At 42.1% G+C, this 19,388-nt stretch overlaps 1 protein-coding gene across 3 annotated transcripts in view; it reads left to right on the top strand.

The window, feature by feature from the left end:
• The window catches only part of rapgef1b (Rap guanine nucleotide exchange factor (GEF) 1b), a 50,064-nt gene that overhangs the window by 13,560 nt on the left and 17,116 nt on the right, over positions 1–19,388 (top strand). For all 3 annotated transcript variants that reach the window (XM_039614544.1, XM_039614542.1, XM_039614543.1), the window contains exons 2-9: positions 12,059–12,204; positions 12,752–12,930; positions 14,267–14,423; positions 14,517–14,605; positions 14,698–14,856; positions 15,977–16,091; positions 17,363–17,543; positions 17,914–18,435. In XM_039614544.1, the coding sequence (XP_039470478.1) occupies positions 12,059–12,204; positions 12,752–12,930; positions 14,267–14,423; positions 14,517–14,605; positions 14,698–14,856; positions 15,977–16,091; positions 17,363–17,543; positions 17,914–18,435 (1,548 nt within the window). The remainder of the gene's footprint in view (positions 1–12,058; positions 12,205–12,751; positions 12,931–14,266; positions 14,424–14,516; positions 14,606–14,697; positions 14,857–15,976; positions 16,092–17,362; positions 17,544–17,913; positions 18,436–19,388) is intronic.

The raw sequence follows: 19,388 nt of genomic DNA, 5'->3' as shown, positions 1-19,388 counted from the left end.
ATTCTACAAATGAGCCGGAAATGTATCACTTGAGCAAAGTATTCATTTAAATATAAATTAACTTTGAAAGTGTCTCATCAGTCTGTCAGCTGCAAATTGGTTGTAGTTGGTGGTAATTCTTTTTTGTAACTGTTCTCATGCCAGTTCAATTTTTTTTTCTTGCCCGTTACCTTTATTTTATACTTCAGAATTCGGTTAAGAAGTGAATGGCCAAAGAAATCCAGTTTGTCATTTATAATTGCATTGCACAAGCAGAAACCATCTTCCATGTCTCTTATGCTCATTTGTTAAGTGGACTGCAATAGATAGTAAATGGACTTGAGCACTTAGCATCTACTGTATCTCATTTACTTACTGGTTGAGTGGATTTGATGATCTCGGCCTCACTGTGGCTCCTCGTTGTTGAACTTCATGCTGAAACAGCACAGCTGGTTAACTGTGGACTCCACCATTGCACTTCCTCTGTTACTTTTAAGTTAGCTATTAGCCAGTGCCTCATTACTGTACTGTGCAAAAATTCCTCATTTCTTTATATTTTGCTTCCAGGTGGTCTTGAGCAATGGTTCTCCAGGCATTCTGAGGGTCTTTCACATTTTTACTTTGGCTGTTTGGCCTTCTTCACTAATCTTCTGTCCAGTCCAGTTAAGCCACATGACAGAAGTTGACAAAAAAACCATTTTAACTGTCTTTAGATACTCTGTTACTAGCAGCCTGTTGCAATAACACATAATGTATTCCCTTATCTTTAGTTTAATCTATGAAAAATGTCAAAGATAAGAGTTTGATAGGCATAAAATAGTCTTTCTTTGCAAGAAGAAGGTGGTTCCAGAAGAGCTATTAATGAAAAACATGGCATAACTCAGCATGACATTCTGTGTCCTTAAAAACAAGTGGAGGACAAAAGAAGATGTGGAAGGTCTAAATAACTATCTAGAGCAGATGAACAGTATCTGAGTGTCAAGTCTTTAAAAAATAGAAGACAAAAAAAACAGCAAAGAACCCAAGAGATGCATCTTGCCATTCAGTTCATCCACCTGCTTTGGTGAAGCCTCATCAGAAATGGTGTCAGTGGAAGTGTGGCTGTCAAGATGGAACGAGGAGAAAAGACTGAGGAAAGAACTTATGCAAGAACTGGAATAAAACTCAGTGGAAGCACACCATTTAGTGTGATGAATCCATATTTGAAATGTTTGGTTCAAGTCATTGTCAGTATGTAAGAGGAGGTTAGGAGAGAGGTAAGCACGCACTGCCATCTGTAAAACATGGTGGAGGCTCTGTCATGGTTAGGAGCTGCTTTTCAGCCAGTGGTGTTGCGGACCGTATCCAAATTGCTGCAACACCGTCTGGAAAGCATTTGATTGGCAGCAGTTTCATTTTTCAACATGACAGTGATCTCAAACATGCTGCTAATGCAGTAAAAGCATACCTGGATAGAAGAACACACAATGGAACACTATCAGTCAGAGCCCGAACCTCAACACTGTTAAACCAGTGTGGGATCATTTTGATAACAACATAATCCAAAGAAGAGCTTAGTGTGTCCTTCAAGGAGTCTGGAGAACTATTCCTGAAGACTACTTAAATAAGTGGCAAGAAAGCTCCCTAAGAGAGTTCCTGTTGTGTTGAAGAATATAGGTGCTCATAATTAATGTGAACTAGGGCTGCCACGATTAGTCGACTAGTCACGATTACGTCGACTATCAAAATCGTCGACGACTAATTTAATAGTCGACGCGTCGTTTGAAGCTTTGTAAGATCCCAAAAGATGCAGGAATAAGTAGTAGGATTTAAGAGTGTAATAACGGACTGAAACAGAAGATGGCAGCACTGCATGTACAAGGATGCCAGCTGCCGTTAAACCCCGAAGAAGAAGAAACCGTGTCCCAGAATTCATAGCGCAGCTCAGCTCAGTTTCCAACAATGGCGGCAGCTAGTTAGTTTTAATGTTACTGTTATTATTCTTTCTGGGTCACAAAATAAACGTTTAACATATTTTCAGGCGAGAATGTAACTGTGTAAACTTCAAATATCTGCTCAGTTTATCAAGACACCACATATTTGCAAAAGCGCTCCGACGTTTTCGGAGACGTCTGTTACCCACTAGCTCCATAGCTAGCCGGGGGCAAGGCTCACTAGAGCCGGTGAGAACACCGGACTCCCGGCAAATCTTTCGCTACTCAGGTTAAACATGATATATAAGCCACTTAGATAACTTAAAAATGTTATTGTTTGGCTTTTTTCAGTATTTTATTTGTTGATGAGTAAATCGGTTTGGCTGAAAGTTATAGTTTTTACACAGCTGAATAAACGTCAAGCAGACACCTGATTATCAGAAGTGTGAGATGCTCCAGAATATACTCCGGTGTCCTGTTATATTTTAGATAGCAAGGAGCAGACGGCTGCGTTTATTAAACTCCACCAAAACAATCTGCAAATTTCATTTAAATTTAATAAACTATCATCTTGTCTTCATTTTTAGTTAGCACATACCTTAAACACTTAAAGTTGTAAGCTAATGATAGTTATATAAGAGCAGATGCATGCTGGTGCAATAAGCTGTACGTTTTACGTTCAATGGATGCATGATCTGATTAGTCGACTAATCGCAAAAATAATCGGTGACTAGTCGACTATCAAAATAATCGTTTGTGGCAGCCCTAATGTGAACTTTAAGTTCATTAGAAGTATATAAATTCTGTTTTTGCCTTATATATAGTATTTTTGTGCTTGTTTAAACAATAAATAAATCACTGCATTTACTTCCCATTTTCCAAGCAAAATATGAAGAGAATGAGTGGTAGCTCAAGACTTTGTCACAGCACATACCAGACCTTCCTATCTTCATCATCCTTGGACTGTGGCTTGACCTGCAACACACCAACCCACCCACATACACACGCAAACACACACACACACACACACACACACACACACACACACACACACACACACACACACACACACACACACACACACACACAGAGCCTGTGGTTTCCTATAGCGCTGCATATTAACTGTGGATATAAAGAGGATTCCTATTGAAAACTGAACACCGCCAGCAGGAAATAACCACTACAATGGAGAGAATAAATAATTCACTAAGCACTTAAATATTTCCTGTTGAATTTTTCTCTTTCCTCTCCATTTTTCCTCCCTGCTGTTCATCTTATGTGCCTCAGGCTAGCACCCCCCCCCATTGCTCCACAGCAGGTCTTGCTTTTTGTTCCGCAGTGTAACAGACAGCAGTTCACTCAGTGTTGTCATTTTCATAGGCAAATAAGGGCTCAATGCACGCAGAGTCACTTATAAACAATGAAATGGCTATTTACGTGTATCCCATATGGCGGGTTTCTGCTTAAGTGTGCCAGATTCTTTGTCTTTATTTAAAGAAGGCTGCATAAACAGTAACAGCTATAGCTTAAAAGGAAAGTGGGATTAATGTGCATCAATTTGTAGAGGCTCTTTTTTTATCAAGCATATTTGGGGCTGTGTGCATTTTTATATTTATGTGGGTGAGAGGAACATGCCTATGTTAGATCAAGGGCTTAGATTTGGCATGGACGGAAGGGACATGTCCCCACCAATATCCAGCGATTATTGAATTGTCCCCAGCAATATCTTGATCTTTTCGAGTAAAGAAAAACAAACCCAATAGAAAGGGGAAAAAAAAGATCTGTCAACGTCTCATTCACCCGGCGGTGCAGAAAGAGTTAAATCACGTTCTCTACTGGAGTCCTACCTCATGTGACAAATATGGCCAATGTGATTGGCTGTGCCTTTCAGGGAGCTCTGTTTAGTTTTAGCAGCAACAAGCCTGCGCTGCAAGGACCTGCAAGGAGGAGAGGAGGATGGCAGCAAAAAGGAAGAACCTATTTTTCAGAGAAACCTGTAAGTCACTTAAAGTCAAGTTCACTCATAAAATATGTCCGTCATAATAACGTTACAGGCTATGCTAGGCCATACATGCCAACCCTCCCGATTTTTCCGGGAGAATCCCGAATTTCAGTGCCCCTCCCGAAAATCTCCCGGAGCCACCATTCTCCCGAATTTCTCCCGATTTTTCACCCGGACAACAAAATTGAAAAGCCATATCCCAGCTTGGCCCAGCCAATTCCAGTGTTCAACAATGGCTACTACTACTGCAGCTACTTAGTTTTAATATTACTCTTTCTGGGTCACAAAATAAACTTTTAACATATTTTCAGGTGAGAATATAGCTGTGTAAACTTCAAATATCTGTGTTATTGTACTTCCATTATAATCAGCTTCCTTTTGTTCACTTAAAATATGTTTACAGAACTATTTTTGCATTTGTTGCAATTTCAGCTGTCCTCTTGGCCAGATTACTCTTAAGAGAGACATTTTTAAAGTAAACAAGAATTTTTTTTAACTACATAAATAAAGGATACATAAAAGTCACTGCCAAAAACTGTTTGCGGCTTCTACCTTGTTACAAGAATGTTGTTTGTTGCTCAAGATGACTTGATATAATTCATGAGGGATATATTTGACATGTTTCACATATTATAGACCAACAAGTTATTTATAGCAGTTTAAATACAAGCAATCAGTTTTTGGCAAATACCGGAAATCAGTTTTCGGCAGACAATCACTTTTTGGCACAACACCTGGTCCTCAGGTGGACGCAGCCTCTGAATTTGGACACCCCCGGCCTGTTTCTGGCCGGACAATAATAATGGTGACATTTAACGGATAAAATAATATTGGATAAAATAAGTGACATTTAACTTATTTTATCCGATAAATAAACATTGTTAAATGGTAAATGGCCTGTATTTGTATAGCGCTTTACTAGTGTGTGTGTGTGTGTGTGTGTGTGTGTGTGTATATATATATATATATACACACACACACACACACACACACACACACACACACACACACACACATATATATATATATATATATATATATATATATGTGTGTGTGTGTGTGTATATATATATATATATGTGTGTGTGTGTGTGTGTGTGTGTGTGTGTGTGTGTATATATATATATATATATATATATATATATATATATATATATATATATATATATATATGTGTGTGTGTGTGTGTGTGTGTGTATATATATATATATATATGTGTGTGTGTGTGTGTGTGTGTGTGTGTGTGTATATATATATATATATATATATATATATGTATATATATTCATTCATAAAACTATGAATTGTAATTTTAAATGATTTAAAAGTATGTAGAATAGCATATGTAGGCAAGTATATTTCTCCTTTTGTTATCAAGAAGCAAAAACAAAAAGGAAAAAAAAAAGAAACAGGGCAGGGTTTGGTGGTTGAATCATCCGTCCCCACCAATGCCAAAACCAAATCTACGCCCTTGTGTTAGATCTACAACCCCATCTAATGCATCTTAGTAAAAGGGCACTTCTTATAGAGAACACATTTATTTACATCCAATGCAGAGATAATGTTGTGTTGCAAATAAGTTGTGCTTTATTTAATATACTTCTTTTTTTTTTTAGCTGTAAAATGTTGCATTGCATGGTGTAATACTGAATACTGTTATAAAACCTGATACCCTTGCTTAGGCTTCTTTTCTTCTGTCCTCTGTTTTTGCCCTCTCTTCTGCTTCCATGAGACTTACTTTTTAAAAATTATTTTAAGGTATTTATGGGCTTTTTAACTTTTATTATGGCATGACAATTTAGAGTTGACACAACAGCTAGGAGAGAGCATAAGGGAACATACACAGCAAATGAACTGGGGTAGATTTGAACCAGTTCCAGTTTGAATTGCAACTTTTTAGCGAGTGCAAAACAGTTGCAATGCTGTTTAGCAAGTACTTAGCGACTTTTTTTCCACACAATTTGGCGTCTTCTATATACATTACTGAGCGCTGCAATCTGCTAGTGACCCAAACAATTGCTTTCAGTGCAGTGCTTCATACCTCTGTGTGACAGTTTCACCTAGCAACTGCAAGCTGCCTCCTACAACTATTTGCCAACCAGCTTGGGAATACACCTTATTCCCTAGTGACCAACGGTTACTAGGGGGTCTACTGAGCAGTTGTTACTGGTGTTTAGCGATTAATTTGACAATGACTGGTAGCAATTTCCAGCAACTGCGCATAACTGGTCAAGGATTATACATTTTACCTTAGTGACTGGTGGTTACCATGCAGATGCCAGCTGGTTTTTATCCCTGTGATTGGGCCAGAACATAGATCCACACCAACTAGATTTCTGACATGGTGACAGAGTAAAGCAGGGGTCCCCAATCCCAGTCCATGAGGGCCGGTGTCCCTGCAGGTTTTAGATGTGTCCTTGATCCATCACAGCTGATTTAAATGGATAAATGACCTCCTCAACATGTCTTGAAGTTCTCCAGAGGCCTGGTAATGAACTAATCATGTGATTCAGGTGTGTTGACCCAGGGTGATATCTAAAACTTGCAGGGACACCGGCCCTCGTGGACTGGGATTGGGGACCCCTGGAGTAAAGATTTACTAAACTGAAACATAAAGTAAGCTGACAGTCACGATTAGGTGTTAGTAATGGCGCAGTTCTTAAAGCCTGTTTGATGTAACGCTTTAACCAGTGACAGTTTGGTCAGATGACAGCTTATTGAGTTTATTAAGACTGTCCCAGACAGATGAAAAGATGCCCCAGCTAGCAAATCAAGTTAACATTGCTGGTACTGTGGGTCTTTGCTTCAAAATGTGTGTAACAGAAATGCCGTTATAAACTCAAAAGCATATTAACACACTGATTGACTGAATGAGTCCAGTGTACAGGCTCTGTATACATATACTTGTAGGTTTTATCTCTCAAGGAGTCTGTGTAAAGCAGAAAAAGAATTCATTTTTGCAGTTCATTCATCCTCTAAACATTTTCTATGCACACTTTCATATCAGTTTTTCCCCCATTTACCTTTTTCATATGCTGAACAGCTGCCACAGTGACCTTTGTGACTCTCATTGCGGTCTTCTAACAGGCTAAACACGTCCGCAGAGGCAGGGTTTGGGGACACTTTCATTGAGAAGCTCCTCACTGAAGGGGTTCAGCAGGAGGTGACAGCTGTGCATGTAACCTTAAGCACAGCCTCATCTCTGTCTTTCCACCCTGTTTCGTCTTACTCTAAGCCTACAGGGCCAGTGAGAAGGGAAGAGGCCACCAGCTGTCTTGTATAGATCACACCTGTACTGAACAGGAACCACATCAATCTGCCGGCCTGTCACACCCCGACAAACACATATGGCACCAGTCATCATGATCAGCAATACAGAACGGGATTTTTTTTTCTAATTTGGAAAATAGATAAATAAGATAAGTACAATTAAGAAACAAGTTGTTCCATAAATTGCAGTTTTTCACACTACACAGACTGCCATTAACAGCAGGGGTGGAATTAACCTCCTCCCACTCAGAAATACTGTGTTATAAATAGAAAGGGGGGAGAGGAAAAAAACCCTCCTAATTTAATCATATTCAGTTTATGAGGAAGCAGCATTTCAAACACCTTCAGGTATGTCTTTTTGTCTGACAGCCTGTCAGGATTCCAAATAAAGCTCTGTTTATTAAAAAACCATTTGCCTTGCGATTTGGGAGGGTCATGAGTTCAAGGAAGTTTTTCGAGATATTAATCGCACTGATACAGAATCATGTTAGCCTGGAGGGATTGTGCTCGTAGCTATGGTTCTGTGGTGAGGTTGACAAAAGGCAAGGCAAGGCAAGTTTATTTATATAGCACAATTCAACAACAACAAGGTGATTCAAAGTGCTTTACAGAGATATTAAAAACAAAAACAAATAAAAAGCATGATTTAAAATTGATTAAAACAAACAAACAAAACAGTATATAAAATCAAAAATCAGAACAGTAGATAAAATCAGTAGTTAAAATGTAAGTTTTGAAATTTAGGCTTAAGTGCGGATTTGGTGCTTTATTCAAATGCAGCTGAGAATAAGTGAGTCTTCAACCTGGATTTAAATAAACTGAGTGTTTCAGCTGATCTGAGGCTTTCTGGGAGTTTGTTCCAGATATATGGAGCATAAAAGCTGAATGCAGCTTCTCCGTGTCTGGTTCTGACTCTGGGAATTGATAAGACTGGATCCAGATGACCTGAGGGATCTGGAAGGTTCATACTGGGTCAGGAGGTCACTGACCCTAGACTGGCTGCCTTTCCAGGTGGAATACTAAATAAAGTATTCCTTATTTTAAATGAAATGTTCCTGGACAGCAGGTGTCTGCGGATTGCCTTAGGGCAGCAGAATTAAATGCAGAGGTCTTTTCAGGCTCCAGCAAATAACAAGCGAAATATACACAAAATTAATTTGCCATATATTGCATCCACTTACCTCTATTTGCCAGAAGCATCCATAAATTTAGACCCTATGTGTGCGTGTGTTTTTCTGTTTGCTTATTGTGTAACAAAGCCTTCAGACAATTCAGCAGTAGAAAGCTCCCAGGGACTCTGTTAACACCGCAGAGTTGGATGAGAACTCTCCCAGGCTTTGTTGAAGAGTTGTTCAGACTCAAGTGTTTGCTTTAAATGTCCCCAAGGCCTTTAAGAGCAGCAAAGTGTCTGCGGAGTTTAAAAGCCTCCAAAGCCTCCTTCGCTATTTAGTCTTAACAATGTCAGCTGTAGTCATTTTTTCACATATCCTACAGACTTGGATTTTTGCTACCAGTACTAACACGAACCGATTGTCATAAGGTTTTACCACTGTGGCGATCACATGAACTGTGAACTGATCGCACTGGGGGTTTTTTGCGGGGGGTTTACGCGTAATTGTGAGTTTGCAGTGTGACGTGAGGATTTGGGGGTTGTTTGGTTTCAGTTCTTCATGGGACTGAAGCATTTTACAATGTAAGAGATAAACCAAGATTTTTTTTAATGGAAGCCTAACCCACTTTGATGTTTGTCAGTTAGGCTCTGCTGTTTTATTTTTTTAGTTTTTACTTTTCACTAAAATGGATACGGAAGCCACAAATAGAAATCAACAAAGGCAAGGCATCACAAATTAAGTCTTCAAATTAATTCTTCTTCTTTAATCCTCTCAAAGCAGTTTTAAAGTAGTAAAAACACAAGTATTGGCTTTGAAGTAACATTTGAAATGGTGTAAAGCTGCCTAGATTGATATGTTGAAGACTGGAATCAAATTGTGGCTTTTAAAAATTGTTTAAAGCCTTCAGTATAGTGGTTGCACCAATTACTTTGATCTGCAAAATGGGGTCCTGGGTCCATGGAACAAGGTTGGTTTTATAGTTGTTGAGACATGACCCAAGTCCCAGTTTGGCCACTTATGTGCTCATCATAAATATGCCTAAAAGCCTGAGAAAATAGAGGCTGGAAAATGTGTTGCATTTTATGTAAAAAGTAAAAAATGGCAGAAAACCTAATAAGGTGGATCATGGGATGCTTTGAAGTCTTTTTAGTGACGGTAATCTAACAGTGCCTCAGGTTGTTCAAGAGTTAAGTGCATAAATGTGCTTCCATTTGGACTTATTCATGGCGCTTGAGTGTTCGAGGTGCAGAAATGAATAGTCTCCAGTCTCAGTTTGGCACTGAGACAGTTTTACTGTTCTCCAGGCTGCCAGAATCTACGGGTAGAAGACGACAACAGTATGAGCGCCTACACAACTTCCCATTTTATCCCACCCCAAAACGGTTTAACTGTAAAGTTTCTTTCACTGTTTTGTTTCGTGGATGACTCGTCAGATCTGTCTGAGACATTACAAGCAATGACATCATAATTCTGGCCAGCAGCAGGCAGGAAGCTGAGGAGAGGACCTGGCTGCCCACTCTCTCACAGAGGAGGGGAGGGTGGATACTTAAGGGGGGGGCTACATGACTATAACAGAGCACTTCACTGTGCTCTCTCTCTCTCTCTCTCTCTCCCGTGCTTGCTGACTTTAACAGTGTCCATTTCTTTCTGTTGATGATGTCATTTTCATGCTGAGCCAGACTTCCAGTTCTTTCTGCTCCCAAGAACTAAAGAGGGAAAAAAAAGACTGGGTTGAGAAGTGAATAGGGGAGCAGAGGATTCATGGAACCAGCCCTGTGCGCCTGATAAACAGCTGAGCCTCGGGACCGCGATGTGGCGTCTGAGGTCACCAGCTGTATCGATCGTATGCACTCATTGTGCTCGTGTCATTGCTTCTCAGCTCTGGGGCTGGGACGATGCCGAGTTGCAGCTGTAAACTCGCACACACTCCTTTCGGCCCTGTGTAAGCTGCAGTTGAGTGAGAGGGTGCAGCGTTTTGTGATGTCAGCCACAATCCCCTGGGCACGCTCCTAGATTAAGGGGATTGGGGGGGAGCTGAATTTATATGAAGGCTGATGTGCAATCAAAAACATACTCACTACTCTACAAGTAGTCTGTGACTCTGTAAAGTGAAGTTCAGCCAGGAGAGTGTCTTGGCTTGTGGCAAAACTGACTTAACACTGTATGTACAGCCTCGGGGTGTAAAATAATCTCTCACGCTAGCTGTGCTATTCAGACCATGCTCTTCTGGAGCTCTGAAGGACTACATCATCCCCTGCGGCGTGACTACAAAGTGTAGATCCAGACAGCAGTGCAGATGTGAAGGTTGTCCCTTCCTGCAGGGTCTTCATCGCACCAAGTGACTGCTCTGTTTTCTTTGATAAACTTGTCTTCCATCTCCTTAAATCCTTCCCAGCTGACTAGATGTTGTTATTTCTTTACTCCACTGACTGTGTGAAATGAAAAGGCACAGCATACCAATAAAATGTGCTATCTGTGTCACACGGAGGCGTGAATTTACTCTCCCTGGAAACAACCGCTGATGAAGTTACAATTGAGTTAGTTTGTTTTTTCCCCAGCAAAGCAAACACGTTGAAACATCTATATGTGATTGATTCAACCGATTTGGATATTAGAAACTGGGTCAAATTCAGATTAAAAGCGATGAGCGGTCATGAAAGAGATTTCCAGCAACTCTGCGTTTTGCTGAATCCTCTCTCTCTGCGACACGAATAACTTACTAATGCTTGCCCCATCCCCCCCATCCCCCCCAAAAAAATTCAGCTGGAGTTTTTTGTTTTTCTTTTTCTTTTTTTTGTTGCATGAAGCTGGGATAAAAATTAAAACAAATCTGCGTAAGAACAAGAGACGAGGGGTCACGCATGCCTAATCTCAGGAAATGCTACGGCAGCCGTTCTCAACAACATTTTTAATAAGAACACGAGGCCGTCCTTGGCCGTCTTGGCGAACTTTGGCTTTGCGCTGGGCGTAAAGGATGATGGGGATTAGAGATAGAACAGTGGGGTGGATGCTTGCGTGCCGTGTCGATCAATGGTGCAGATGAAAGCACGGCCCCACTGGAAGTCTGGTTTGTGGCTCTTTCCTGCTGTTGATTGCTATTCTGCAGTCTTTTTGGTTGTTTTCCTTCACGCTGATGGCCACAGAATGCCACATCCCGCCGTTGCGGCGCTCGAGGGAGATTAAAGCAGATAAAGGTGTAATTTTGTCGCTGATAACAACCCAAACTCGTCCTGTCAGCTCCCACTGCTCTTATTAGTATTTATTTCCTGGTTCAGCTTCAGATAGGAGGGGAGAGACAAAGAGGTGAAAGGACAACATGAGGGAGCACGTTAATTGTCCTGGGATTAACAGAGTGTGGACTCCTCTCAACTAAACCCTCACTGCTATGAACTAGTTGGAATTCTGCTAAATAACTCATCTATTACGAAGCTGCTGTCTCTGTAATCCTGTAAAGTCATTTTCATCTCTGCACTAACTACCAGAGGCACACTCGTCTGCTTTGGCCTCGTCTCCCTCACATCTGTACAAATAATGAGCTGCTAGACGAGCTTGAGCAGCAGATTTGTGTTAGCATTAAAGACTCCAGTTTTCCTTTTTGGAGTCTTGCTGGTGCTGAACTCCTCACTTGAGCACCACTGTGTGATAGTGATATCAGCACTTCACTGAGCTTGTGCCATCTGCTTACATCTAATTTCTATCCTCACTTCCCCACCTCCCCCTTGAGAATCTCTCCTCCGTAACTGACCACTCAACTTCCTGTGTTTTCCATCTCTTGTCCACAGACTCGCAACGGTCCCATCTGTCTACTTTCACCATGATCCTGAAGGACAAGTTCCACTCTCCCAAGATCAAGAGGACTCCATCCAAGAAGGGCAAGCAACTGCAGCCCGAGCCAGCAGCCAAGAGTACTGAGAAACCTACTAACAAGGTGTGTGTGTGTTAGTGTGCACCAGCAGACATGTGTGTATTGTGGGAAATCCAACGCTTTCCCGCCTATTCCGTGTATTTGTTTGCCTCTTTGCGAGGCGGTTGTTTTCCTGTCAGACGTTTTGTGCTCCTCTATTCCATTGTGTCCGCACGTGGGTTTCCCTGCTGGTTCCCACAGCCTCCCAGTCGCTGTGGTGGCTGGCTGTGCTTCAGCAGGTGTCTAAACCTATAAAGGCGTGAATGGAACCGCGCTGTGTCGTGAATGAACTCCTCTGTTACCTCTTAAGGCTTTTGGTGTAATGAGTATATTCCTCAGCAGTCCCGCTGTGAAAGACTAGAGAGGCTCAAAGAGCTCTTTGCAGGAGCACCAAGATCACTCAAAGCCACATCACTTGATAGATGATGCTTTGAACTGTGAGCAAACCACAGGAGTAGCAGACCCAATGCACAGAGCCCAGACTAAATAGTAACTATTTTGTTCTCCTATAAAAATGAACTTTGCAGTCTAATCCTGAGACACTGTTTTGTGGTTTTTTGGGTTTTTTTAGAAGGTTAGTAGGCTGGAGGAGCAGGAGAAAGAGGTGGTCAGTGCCCTGCGCTACTTCAAGACAATCGTGGACAAAATGGTTGTGGAGAAGAAGGTTCTGGAGATGCTTCCAGGCTCGGCCAGCAAGGTGCTTGAAGCAATCTTGCCTCTGGTGCAGGTAGAGGCGCGGATACAGCACAGGTGGGTAATAGAAAATATAGGTCAGCGTTATAATATTCTTTCTGCAGTCTTTTTCCCCACTTTAGATTTATATTAGTGACACTGTATCACTTCTCAGTTTATTCTTATTATTCTTGCCTCTCGAAGCAGTTTGTAAAGTAGCTCGGTCACATGTTCAGACTAGAAAGACGTTGCCTTCCTGTCAGCGAGGAGCTTGTGAAGATTGATACGTTCGCAGGCTCACCTCGAGGCTCCCCCGATTCGAAAGCTTTAAAAAGCTTTTTTTTTTTTAAATTAAGCCTGGCTGCAGTTTTTTGTGGACAGCTTTTGCCAGGACATGTTGGAACTTCTGTCTTTGTCTTTCTCACCCATCGTTACAGATGAAGTATGGAGGTTAGAGGTCAGAGCACTGTGTTTAGAAGCAGTTGATGGATTGTTGCTGGAAAACTGAGCAGCAGCCATAAGATTAAGATTTGAACTCAATCTTACCGAGTCCAAATCTCAATAGATCCCAGTAGAAGTTTACATTATAGTTACTTTACAGCTCTAGGTTGGATGTCTTTTGGCAAATAAGCTACCATAAGTAAATATTGTTTGATAATATTATCTGTTAAGTTTCCATTTTAGCGATTAAAAACGTTTTTCCGTTGGCTACATGTGTGGCATATTTGGTTTCAGGGATTTAATTTAATTTCAGTCAAATAGATGTAACTCCAGTGAGAGTTAAGTAGAGAGCTTATTTGCTAAAACTGTATTAGTATATACAAAGTCTAGTCAGCCACATTAATTATAATCACTCTAGATCTCCTCAGCTCTAGCGTGATCTACGTCCCATACTTGTCCAATCCACCATCTCCCTACTTCTATAGCTTCAGTTCTCTCCCACTCGCTTAAGGACTAAGCCATGCAGAGACACTGGAAGGATATTCCTGCACTGTGAATCAGTCGCTGCATGTTGGTACAGGCCGTCGCCACACCTTAGTGTTAAGTCTCAAAGTATGATTTGCTAAATGGTGAAACAACACCCACTTCCCTACATTCTCCTGTGAGCTCTAGCAGCCTTATTCCTAGCCTCAAGCTTGTAGCCTAAGCAATTTCAACCAATCCCCCCCCCCCGTCTGTTTGTTAATAGACAGTAGATAGAATGTGTCTTATTTCTGTGATTTTTCTCACTTGCAGCCTAACATGTCCCCCCTCCCCTCCTCCTTCACGTCTTGCTGTTGTGCCCTCTTGGATCATTCTCCTTCCTCACTTTTGCTTTCCCCCACCTTCTCTCACCTCCTGTGCATCATGTGCTTCATATCTGTACTGTACACCACTGCAACCCCCCCTCCGAATTCCTCTTCTCGTCAAACAGTTCAGCGCTGTCATCTTGCCACAGTCGCGTATATCAGAGTTTGGCCAACCTTATCCGCTGGGCCGACCAGGTGATGCTGGACGGGATTGACTTGGACGATAAGGAAAATGTGGCTTCCGTCACCAATGTCATCAAAGCGGTGCTGGATGGAGTAAAGGTATGGGCCCTGTGCTGAAAATGATTTGTCAGTGTGCTAAAGTGGAGGTTTCAGAGGAGACTGAGATTGGCTGCGTTGTGTGTCTGTGAACAGGAGCTGGTGAAGCTGACCATAGAGAAACAGGAACAGCCGTCACCTACCACGCCTAATAAACCAGCAGCACCTGCTGTCACAGCCGAGAGGTGAGCGCAGAGCACGCTCGCAGGATTACGAAGATTCAGGCGCTCCGAGTACGTCCCATCACTCAATCTGCTTTTTTTCTTTACGTACGCAGCAGCGTGTCAGCGGAGAGGCCCCTGATAGATCGGGAGCAGGAGGTCTCGAGTAAGACTGCTCCGGCAGCCGCTCCTGTGGAAGCTGCCCCTGAAGTACCAGATGAGGAAGTAGCACCTCCCAAACCCCCACTACCGGAAGCCAAAATGGCTGAGCTCAGGTGAGGGTGAAAGCACTCCAGCTGTGGGTGTGATATTGTGGATTCTCTATGTTTAAGTGAGCAGGGCTACATTATCAATACTTCTCCCAGCTGAGCAGACGTTGCTGAAGCGTTCGCTGTGGCGATAAAGTCTGTAGAAACCAAAGGATTTCCTGTCGCCTTATTTTTGTCTGGTGGCTTTGAGGCTGTGCGGTCAGAGGTCACAGAAACTATTTTGTGACCATTTGTACCGTCGCCACAAAGCATTTATTCGTTGCAGCTGTTTCAGTGTAATTTGTCTTTTTTCTCAAGTTGTTTCACGAGTAACAAATAAGGAGTAAAGGAAGCTTTTGTGGTATGGAATTCAAAGGGGTTTTCTTTGAGGTTTGAACTATTAAGACTTTTCATACTCGAGCCTTAAAAGTCTGAATCAGTAGTTTGTTTGTTGGTCTTCCTTCCTTACTCTCTCTGCTGTGTCTGTCATTTTTTATTTATTTATTTATTTATTTTCCCATTTTTTGGATTCTGGGAACAGAGCACAGTTGAGTGCCGAGGCTGGCCAAAGGAGACCCTCTCAGAAGGAGAAGTATGTTAGCCCCTTAGGATCATCTGTCTCCATAATAACATCCCACCCCTTCCCCATAAAACTTCTGGATTGGATGAAAGTGCTTTTTGATTTGCATGGTTGCGTTGTTTTAAAGTTTGTGTCATCCTGGGTATTCCCTGAAGACCTTCCCATCCAATCAGAAGACCGCCCAGTGCATGAGAGTGTATGACTGACCCTATGAAGTGTCCTTTTTCGCTGGCCTCCATGTCATGGTCGCTTCTGTTCGCTCGTCACCTCATTTGGATGATATTAACTAACTGAGAGAATTTAGGTTTGACAAGCAGGAGAGAGCCTAACATGAAACACTCTCACTTTTCATCTCACTGTCCAGAGGAGGGATGATAATGTGTGTGTGTTCATGTATATATACATGGTTTTTTTATGTGTGTGTGTGTGTGTGCATACATGTCAGGAACCGCGTGTTCTGCGTGCTTGCCTGATTGACTTTTTTTTTACTTTGAGACAAAACGCTCATTGTTCCTGTTTTGCTTTTTCTTTTTTTTATTCTACTGTTCTCCGTTTATCCGTCTGTAGTCCTCCACCAGCTCTTCCTCCTAAGAAGCGACAGTCAGCCCCTTCACCTACACCAGTGGCAGTGGTCGCCCCGATGAGCCGTGGCTCCAGCCTCCCGTGTAGTGACCACAGACAGGTGAGGGTTTAACGTCCGGTGATCTACAGTACTGTGCAAAACTCTTGAGTCACCCCTCATTTCCTTATATTTTGCTTCCAAGGCACCTGAATTTCTTGTCATTTTGAGCATTAGTTCTCTAGACTTCCTTGGCTGTTTTTTTACCTCTTTTTCAATCTAGTCCTTGTACCTGACCATTTTTATATGAATAGTTTTTTGTTTTGTTTTGTTTTTTTAAGGCATAAAATAGAATTTTTGTTTTTTCACCAGCAAGGTGAGCCCAAACATCTATTAGTTGAAAACCTGGTGTGGAGTATCTGAAAGTCGTGTCCTTAAGAAATAAGAAAGAATCCAGCAAAGACCTGAAACAGTACCCTGCCATTCAGTTCATCTGTCTGCTTTGCTGAGGTCTCATCACAAATGGTCTCAGTGGAAAGATGGCTGTCAAGATGCCATTTATAATGAAGGAGGACAGGGAGAAATGGCTGACGGATGCCACATTACACAAGAAATGGACTGAAAATTAGTGGCAACTTGTCTTATGGGGTGATTAATCCAAATTTGAAATTATTTATTCCAGTCGTCACTGGTGTGTACATAAGAGAAGGTCATGAGAGGTGAGGGTCTACAGCCGTCTGCAAAACATGTTACTGCCATCTGTAATGGTTTGGGGCTGCATTTCAGCCAGTGGTGTTTGAGATCTTGTCAAAACGGATGGAATTATGAACGCAGAAAAGTGCAGTCAGATTCTGATCCATCATACAAAACCATCTGGAAAGCATCTGATTGGCAGCAGCTTCATTTTTAGCATAACAACGATCCCAAACACACTATCAGTCATGGAGTCCAGACTTCAACTTTATTAAAGCAGTGTGGGATCATCCTGACTGAGAATGCGACAAAAGGCAGCCAACATCCAAAGAAGAGCTTTGAATGTCCTTTAAGAAGCTTGGAGAACTATTCCTGAAGACTTCTTAAAGAAATCAGAAGGAAACTTTGCCAAAGAGAGTTCAGGCTGTGATCAAGTATAAAAGTAGTCATATTATATACACTTGTTCAAATTGTACAATGTCCATTTTTGCTTTTTGTACTGTATTTTCATGTATGTTTGCATGTTTCAATAAATCACTGCACTTGTTTCCCATTTCCCTACAAAATACCAATAGAAAATAATGGCTCAGGACTTTTGCACAGCAGTGTATTATAGCATCCCATTAGTTTACCTTAAAATCCTAAAAGCAGTACGTATTTGTAGGAAGTAAACTAACCTTGCAGTGTCTCTGCAACAACAGGAGTATGAACAGGAGTTCCTTCAGAGGCGTTTCTCTGGGGGAAGCCACTCGTACGGTGGCGACTCTCCCCGTCTTTCACCTTGCAGCAGCATGGGGAAACTCAGCAAATCCGACGAACAGCTTTCTTCCATAGAGCAAGACAGCGGGCAGTGTTCTCGGAACACCAGCTGTGAGACGCTCGGTAAGAAGTCCAGCTATTCAGCGCTGAATTGCTTATTTTATTTTGTATGCTGGTCAAATTGCTTGCTCAAAACACTAAAGATCAGTGCATATTTAAATGTTAACAATGTGCAAAATCAGAAAAAAATCTGCGTTTTTTGCACAAATAGTTGACAGAAAAAAAAACTATCAAAAGTTCAGCTGTGAGGTAATTATGCTGTGTTAGCTATTGCTATTATAATTGACTAAAGGGGGGGGGTCCTTAATATTTTCAACACTAGTTGTTGATGAAATATGAAGAGCTGAATCTTACAAATGCAAAGTGAAGTTGAATACTATAAATACTGTACTAAATACTGTAAATAAAAATCACCTTCACTTTATCGTTGCAGACAACACAGATCACTACGACCCAGATTATGACTTCCTCCACCAGGACTTGTCAGCTGGGGAGAACCTGCCCCCAATACCAGTCGGGGGGTGCCTCAGCCCCCTGCCCGAGTCTCACAGCGAGTCCTCTTCCCCCGTTCCTGGACAGCACCCCTCGCATCCACGCTTCAGCGCTCCCCCACCCCAGCACCAAGATTACTGGACCCCCCAGCCCAATCACACTAACCCCTTACAGTCCTCCCGCATCAGCGCACCACCTGCCCTGCCGATGAAAAAGCGGCGCAGCACCCAGACATCGTCCTTCTCCGACGGTGGGTCCAGGGTGCTGTACGAGCGATTCCCCTCGCAGTACGACAACCTGTCGGAAGAGGAACTTCATCCCACGCCACCGTTCCCCCTTTTCACACCCATCTCACCCATGCCCCAAACAAATGGGGGCGTGTTTGTTTCCCAGTATGTTGCTAGTGAGAATGCAGATGTCCCCGCCAGCCCACCGCCACTGCCAGAAAAGAAAAGCAAACACAGTAAGTGAGGGGGGAAGAAAAGGGGCAGGAGACATTATGATGCAGCGGTTAGGTCTAGAAAGAAGGATGAACTTTAAATGAGCAAAGTAAGATTAAAGGTTAAAGACTGAAGTCGAGATTTAAGGAGATGCTTTGGAAAAGGACGCTCAGTGCACTTTGTCATCCACTTGTTGCACCGCAGTTTATGTCAAGGAAATATTCCTCTGTGAATAGAGGCAGGAAGTGAATACCAGGATGTGCTACAATGGGTTCGGCTCCAGGGGCACAGAGGGCAGTGGATGGTCACTTCCTCGCCCGACTGCTACATCACTTCCTCTCATGCTACTGTATTATGTCATTCCCAGCAGCAGACTGCCCTTCCTGCTTTTTTAATCACATTCCAGAGTCCTGGTTGATATAAAGCGCAGTATATGCACAGTACTGTTCACCCTGTGAGAATCACTATATAATAAGGTTTGTGTCATTCGAGGAGCTTTGTCAAACCCAGGAAAATAACTGATGATGTCATAGTGATGCATTCATGGGCTTTAGGACATTTTTAGCAAAATGTCTGAATCACCAGGGTGTTAACCACGCAGACGGAGTTTAATGAAAAATGTTATTGTGTGGTTGCTCAACACTTCACTGTGACACACTTATGTTTTTTTTTTTCCTTTTTAGATCTCTTGTATTTTATATCTCCCATCTTGCATGAGCAATACTGATTATTTACACTTTTTTTAGACGTCAAGGTTATTTTCAAATTGCTTTCAAACTGTGTTACTTTTTAACAGTAATACAGAGAAAATCACAACAGTCAAATGACCCCCTATGCTCTTGGCAACAGCTGGAAGGAAAAACTCTGGTTTAACAGGAAGGAACCTCAAGCAGAAAAGAGGTCTATGGTGGGCCAGCCAGCTACTGTGACTGGTTGGGGATGGGGAGAAGAAGATGAGGCAAAAGACACACTTTGG

Source organism: Oreochromis aureus, linkage group 7 (genome assembly GCF_013358895.1).
Source record: "Oreochromis aureus strain Israel breed Guangdong linkage group 7, ZZ_aureus, whole genome shotgun sequence".
In the NCBI taxonomy this organism is placed as follows: Eukaryota; Metazoa; Chordata; class Actinopteri; order Cichliformes; family Cichlidae; genus Oreochromis; species Oreochromis aureus.
The sequence above is the reverse complement of the archived record's forward strand: the minus strand, read 5'-3'. Positions and strand labels throughout refer to the sequence as shown.